We start from the raw sequence: 7,383 nt of genomic DNA on the forward strand, positions 1-7,383 counted from the left end.
ATGCCATGCCGTAATGACTACTGCAGTCAAGCACTTCCATTAACTGTTGTGTTTTTCAATGAACAACAACTTTAGGTAGCAACATTTTGTTTTAACTGGAACTAAACCAATAACTCCTCATTTAATCAAAGTAAGTAAAATTATATATTTTTGGGATAAATCTCAAAACTACACATGAATTTTGGTTCAATGTGTAATGTTATATATGAACTTTGATTTTATGCAATTTTATACATGAAATACTAATTTAATTCATTTTTTAAATTGCTAACACAATTATCAATATAATACCATTTTAAGTATACATATTGCAATACAAATAATTATTTATATCTAGTCTAAAAATATATTGATATATTTATTCCTTTAAATGTGTACAATTAAATCAAAATTAAAGTTTCACATGTACATTTGAACAACAATCAAAGTTCCAAATATAAAATTGCACCAAATCAAAGTCATGTATGAAATTAAAATCGAATCAAGATTTATATATACTTTTTTTTATATCTAAACACACTTAAACCTAAATAACATTTTTCAAAACATTCCAAATCAATAAATAGATTGAAAAAATATATGATTGAGAAATAAAAATTAAAAGCTGAATCGAATTGATAGTTTTGTTTCGATGAATTCGATTTCACACGTATCTCTAAATTTATTTTGTTTTTAAAGTTATTGAATCGAAACTAAACTCAAATAATTCATTCAACTACTCTTAAATATAATATCTAATAAATTTGAGTGTGGAATGGTAACCTCAAGATCTAAGCTATAGCCTTTATATTAAATGAAAAAGAATATTTGATCCTAAAGGGTTAAGAAAAGTAAAGAATAGAAAATAAATAATTTCCATCTATAGAATAAAATGGAAAACCCTGATTGAAAACAAAAGGAAACCCAAATCTTCCAAAAGCAATTAAGGAATTATTGTTGGAAAGGTTAAAGGAAAACCCTATATCAGCTTTCTCAAAGAATTCTTAGCTCATTAAATGTAACAGAAAAACTATATATACAGTATTAATTTCAACCTTATTACCATCTAAATAAGCCTAAAAGAGAATTTAAAAGAAAAAAAGAAAAAAAAAAGGTTGCAGCCTCTCATGGAATTCACTTATGAAGATTTTGAGCCTTTCTGCAAATGGAAAAGAGAGCCAAATAGTGACACCCTTGAGATACATCTTCCAGGTAAAGTGTGTGTATATATATATTTAAATCAACCATTTGCCTGTCTCATTTGTTTATGTTTTTTAAATATAATTACCTTAATCGATAACCTTTAATATTAATTGAATCGTCTGATCAACTTTTGAACTAACTTAACGTAAGTCAATTCGATTGTTTAAGTTAATTAACCACTATTTTTATGTATTATAGTATAAATATATTTAAATTAAATAAAAATTTATATGTATTAAATTTTAATAATCAATAGCAATCTGATATAATTGAGATTATAACTAATTAATCCACACCTACTTCACTAAGTAGATCAATTATGAACTTTAATAATTGATAGCTAATCAATTTAATTGAGATCATAACTGATTTAATCGATATTAAGTGGTTATTAACAAATCAAATATCGGAATATGGTTATTTCCTATTCAATGTTAAATTTACTATTTAAAGTGTATTATGATGGGTGTAAATGAATATTTGATATTTGAATTTGTTTTTATTTTTATTTCAATATAATATATAAGTGGTGAAAATTTTTAACTGAAATTGAGATTTTGATAAGTATTCTAATTTATAAATAAATAAATAAATGAGAAGTAATAAGATCTTAATTCCATTTGTGAAGTTAGAATTCTTTCCCACCAATGTATCAAATTGTTTAATTTTATATTTTATATTAAAATAGATGCAAAAGATTTCAATATTCCATCTATACTGCTATCAAAATTAAAGAAGAATATGGAAAAGACACATTTAGATAATAAACAGATTTTAAAGAAGAGATTGGAAATTGCAGGATTCAAAAGGCAGCAATTGCGAGTTCAACTGAGCAGTTCTGGGAACCTAGTGATCAGTGGAGAACGTGAATCGGACTCTGACGGAAAAAAAAGAAACCGATTCCGGAGAGAATTTAATGTTTCAAACGAAATAGAAGCAAACCAAATACAAGCAAAGTTCTTCAATGGCATTCTTTACGTGATAATGCCAAAGCGAAGCACAGCGGCAGCTGCAGGTGTGGATGTTAAAGCTTCAACAATGAATTGGAATAAAAGGTTGGCCATGGAAATCATTGCAGCAGTTTCGTCGGCAGTTGCTGTCGGAGTTTATGTAACCAAATATTGCCAATGTTCTCATCTTGGGAGCTAAGTAATTTAATTTACTGTGTAATTTCTACAAGTAAAGATTGTTAAGCAATATTTTCCCATGCAATCCAGGACGTAGTATATTTATGTAACGCATATTGATTATGATCTTTGATATTGGAAATATATATATATATATATATATATATATATATATATATGCATTTATATTTATATTTAGGTAAAAGAAAGTTTTAACATTTGTTTTCATGGTTTGTAAAAAGATTTATCAAAGAATCGAATTATTCGTTTTGTTCATATGAACTGTGTTTTGAAAGATATTTACAAATTTGAACCGAATTCACTTGGATTAAAGGGAAGCTATACTATATAACAATTGATATTTTTCAGGCCCCAAGAAATAAAAACCGAGGCTCCGAGCCATATATTAAAATTCCATTAAATAAATTATTAATTCTTTTATAAAAATAAAAACAATATATTAAAATTGGTTTAATAATTAGTTGAATCAATTTTTAATTCGGTTCAATTAATTCATACTGGTTTGTAGTTTAATTTATCTAAAGTACATGTCACATCATATTTACACTTTCATTTTGGTCACCCAAATTTTAGATCACTTTCATTTTGGTATTGTAATATTCTTCTCCCAAGTAGAGATCTTAGCACTTTTCTAACTAACTTGATGTTGGAATATTTTTCTCCCAAGACAAATGCTTGATTTGACAGGTCACATAATTTAGCATATAATTCACCTATGGTTTTTAAATCTTGCATCATAGACTCTCAAATATAATGGTTAACATTTGCATTTTGGACTACCTAACAATCAATGTTGGTTCCCTCATGAGTAATTTGTAGAATGTGCAAGTGCTTTGACAATGGTGCACTTTGAGATCCTCTTGAATTCTTGTTGGTCAACTCCACAAAAAATTGCATACAGTGCTTTGGGGTTAACATTAGCAAGGTGTTCTTACGTGCTTTTCTATAAGAATAGAGCGCCAAGTCTTTTCATCAATAGACTTGATATATGCCTTTATATGTGCCCTTCTAATGGGTATAATTTTCACAATCCAATATCAGAAGACGGGTGATTGATGATCATTTCATAACTTGAAAATAGCAACACCAAGAATCTCCACTATCTATGTTAAGTGAGCAACTTTAATACCAATCATTGACCTGAACCAATTGCAAAATTAAAAGAAACGGAGTATTAGCAAAAGTGACAACGAAAGTGTGCACTTTTGATCAAACTGTGACAACCACAATAAAATAGTGGACAGTAAAATTGTTTATGCAATTTGATTTTCTTACGTTTGTAGAGCTTAGTTTAGTGAGATGAATCCATTAATTTTGAAATAAATACAACCAATGATCCTAGTTCTAACACACCCCTAATAAGAATCCTCACTTTTGTATTTCAAAGACTAGACCTTTCATCACTATATTCTCTCCCTGATAATTTAGCTTGTAAAACCAATCACTAAGAGGCTTTACAGTCAAAATGCACTATCATAAATAATGTTTCTTATTGAAAAATAGGTGCTCTAAAAAAAATCAATACATCTACCTATAGTCTCTCAAATATATAAATAAATTCGAGACTTACTAACATATTAAAGATCAATCACAATCTCTTCCAAAAAGTAGTTAAAATAGCTAAATACAATATAATAATAACCAAAGTAAAATAGATTGTTGGCATATAAGTCTTCAAGCTTTGGTCTGATCCAACTTCCTTGATCTAAGGGATTTATATAAATGATCCGATCCAATCCTTCAGATAAGTTTCTCCAAGTGAATTAAGTGTCATTAATGGGTTTGAATTATTCCATGATATCAACACAACCCCAAATTTTGTATCAATAAATTGTCAATATTTCAAATAAGACAAATTATTTTGTCGCAGTGATAAATGAAAATGAATACTTCCATTAACACATTGCAGCAACTTCAAATATATCAACCTACACAATTAAAATATACCAACATGTGTTTCTATTGTACATAATTGTGGATTTTGTTAATTGTGACTTGTTGTAACCTATTATGTCATGCTCATTAACCCTTTTTCATACAAATGTTTTGATACAAGTCATTAAGCATTCCATTTTAAAACGAATAAACATGTTTTGAACAAATTTCCAATTTTCTTTATTGTCCAAAAATTCTAAAATAAGGCAATATCTAATATTTAGGAATTCGAAAAATCGTGCTCAATCGTGCTGGGTATGATTTTTTCGGTGAACTAAATATTTAGATAACCTTTTTATAATTTTAGTATACGAGTTTTCAAAAGTCAAAAATCAATCGTATTTTTAAAGGTATAAAGGATTGTATCCAATCGTACTGGGTATGATACTGCATATCTTTGAAACGAGAGAATTTTGACCGCTAATTTGAGCTATTTAAACATTTTAAAAAGAATCATATTTTGGAAAATCTTTTCTTTGAAAACCTTTTGATATAAGGACAGCATCAAATCAATTTGGTACCAATTTTTGGGCGTAATGAGGGTGCTAACCCTTCCTCATGCATAACCAACTCCCGAACCCATTTTATTTGATTTTATATGAACCAAAATTATTTTTCATTGAATAAAGCGTTTTAGTAGGTGGCCCAATCACACCTAAATCAAGAGATTGGTGGCAACTCCAAATTTTTGTTTTCAAAGTCGATTCCCATTGTTTTCAAAATAAAAGAGGGTTTCGACACACTACAATTAACTTTTTTTATAACAATCACTTTTTATAACAACATTTTATTATATAAATAATTTTCTTTTATGTTTTATTATTATCCTCTATAACAATAATAGTCATAAAATATGAAGTACACTCTTTTTATTAAACTATTTCTCTATAACAATCTTAAATTTTAGTAAAATTAGTTTTATTCTTAAATGAAATAAAAATAGTAAATTTTAGTTAAGATATTATTTAGAAAATATTTTACTAAATAAAATTTTTTAATGAATGAAATTATATCTACAAATGTTATTCAATATATTAGTTAAATCTCACTAATTAATATTTTATTAATATGTTATAGCTTTTAATTTAAAATATATTTTTAAAAAATTGAACTATTTTCGAATATTAAATGTTATAATAAATATATAATAATCATCTTTCTATAAAATCTAAAATTTTAACAAACAAATAAATTTTACTATACAAAAGTTGAGTTTAATTTTAATGAGTTTCAGTTAATTTGATAACAAACCTTCATAAATATAACTTCTCCATTAGGAACTTTGTTGAACATATCTCATCCTACATGCACCACACCTAACATCAACAAAATATATTATCAAAGTTCATGGAGGAAACTTTAAACAAAAACTTATTCATAGTTTTGTATAATTTATAAACAAAACATTTATGCTTGTAAACTACTTGAATCCGAATATTTATTCATAGTTTTGTATAGTTTTGAATCCGAATATTTCCCTTCAGAGGGGAAGGCCCTTTAGGTTTTTGGCTGGTTGGATTGAGCATCCAAATTTTGATAGTTTTTTAAAAGAAAAATGGGATTATTCTAGTAATATGTCTGAATCTCTTGGAAAGATCACTCTAGATTTGAAGGATTGGAATAGACAGGTTTATGGCAATCTCTTCGCTAAGAAGAAAGATCTTTTCAAAAGGATTGCTAATATTCAGAAGCTAAGGGAGTTCTCAGGATCTCATCATCTTGATCAAGTGGATTTGTCTCTCCGACAAGAACTCGAGGATGTTTTGCACCACGAAAAACTTCTGTGGAAGCAAAAAGCGAAATGTGACTGGTTGAAGTTTGGAGACCGGAATACGAAATTTTTCCATACCCGTACTCTGATGAGGAGGAAAAATAATCGTGTTACTTTTTTTCGAAACTCTGATGGCAATTGGGTTTATGAATTTGAGGATATTGAAGATGAGGCTAACAAGTTTTTTCAAAAACTGTATAGAGATATTCTTGTACCTATGGGAACTTTACCTCAGAGCGGTTTTCCTCAACTTGATCCAGCTGATATCAGTTTTTTGGAAAGGCCGGTGACGAATGAGGAGATTAAGAAGGCTATGTTTGATATGGCTCCATTGAAAGCTCCAGGCAGCGATGGTTTTCATGCGTTGTTCTTCCAGAAGTAGTGGGACACTTTAGGAGGAGCGGTTTGCGATTGGGTTCAAAAGGTTTTTGACGGAAATCCTATTGATTCTGATTTAAATAATACTCTAGTTGTTCTTATTCCAAAGATTCAGAATCCTGTAAATTTTGGTCATTTTCGGCCTATTAGCTTGTGTTCTGTTCTCTATAAGTTAATGATAAAGGTTATCGCGAATCGATTCAAACTTATCTTCTCTAAGATAATTACTCCAGAACAAGTTGGTTTTATTACTGGAAGGAACATTAATGATAATATTATTATTGCTCAAGAGGTGATCCACACCATGAGGAGCCAGAAGAAACGAAAATGGATGGCTATTAAAATCGACTTGGAAAAGGCTTATGACAGAGTCAGATGGGAATTCATTGAAGCTTTTCTTCGAGCGGCAGGTATCCCTGATTATCTTATTAATGTTATTATGCCTTCTATCTCTAATGTCTCTATGCAGGTCATGTAGAATGGAGTTCCTTTATCTAAATTAAGACCTGTTAGAGGAATCCGGCAAGGGTGCCCCCTCTCCCCTTACCTTTTTGTACTTTGTATGGAGTGGCTTGGTCACTCAATTCAGCCTGCTATTTCAGAAGGTAAATGGAACCCTATTCGATTATCTCGAAATGGGCCTGCTATCTCGCACTTATTTTTTGCAGATGACTTGGTTATATTTAGTAAAGCTGATTTAAGACATGGTGAAGTTTTAAAGTCCATCCTGGACGATTTCTGTTCGCTGCCTGGACACAAAATTAATGCAAGGAAGACCAACATCTTTTTCTCAAAAGGAGTAGATGAATCTATGGTGAATATGATTAGTAATAGATTTGGATTTCAACAGGTCCACAATCTTGGTCATTATCTTGGAGTTCCTCTCTTTCACCAAAGGGTTACCAGCAGTACTCTTCAGTTTATAGTGGAGAAAGGTAGTAGTAAACTCAAAATTGGGAAGCCAAAAAG

At 29.3% G+C, this 7,383-nt stretch overlaps 1 protein-coding gene across 1 annotated transcript; it reads left to right on the plus strand.

Annotated features, from left to right (window-relative positions):
- The first annotated feature begins 905 nt into the window (after nucleotides 1-905).
- On the plus strand, nucleotides 906-2,419 carry LOC108461417 (16.6 kDa heat shock protein-like). Its single transcript, XM_017761262.2, has 2 exons — nucleotides 906-1,191; nucleotides 1,982-2,419. Exons 1-2 carry the CDS (start codon nucleotides 1,107-1,109, stop codon nucleotides 2,329-2,331), a joined length of 435 nt encoding a protein of 144 aa, XP_017616751.1. The 5' UTR covers nucleotides 906-1,106; the 3' UTR covers nucleotides 2,332-2,419.
- The last annotated feature ends 4,964 nt before the right edge of the window (nucleotides 2,420-7,383 follow it).

Source organism: Gossypium arboreum, chromosome 13, assembly GCF_025698485.1.
Source record: "Gossypium arboreum isolate Shixiya-1 chromosome 13, ASM2569848v2, whole genome shotgun sequence".
Taxonomy (NCBI): Eukaryota; Viridiplantae; Streptophyta; class Magnoliopsida; order Malvales; family Malvaceae; genus Gossypium; species Gossypium arboreum.

Excerpts from the sequence above, each read along its gene's own strand:
- LOC108461417 (XM_017761262.2), top strand. The coding sequence starts at position 1,107 with ATGGAATTCACTTATGAAGATTTTGAGCCTTTCTGCAAATGGAAAAGA. Across the intron at positions 1,192-1,981 it reads CCTTGAGATACATCTTCCAG|GATTCAAAAGGCAGCAATTG; the intron begins GTAAAGTGTGTG and ends TGGAAATTGCAG.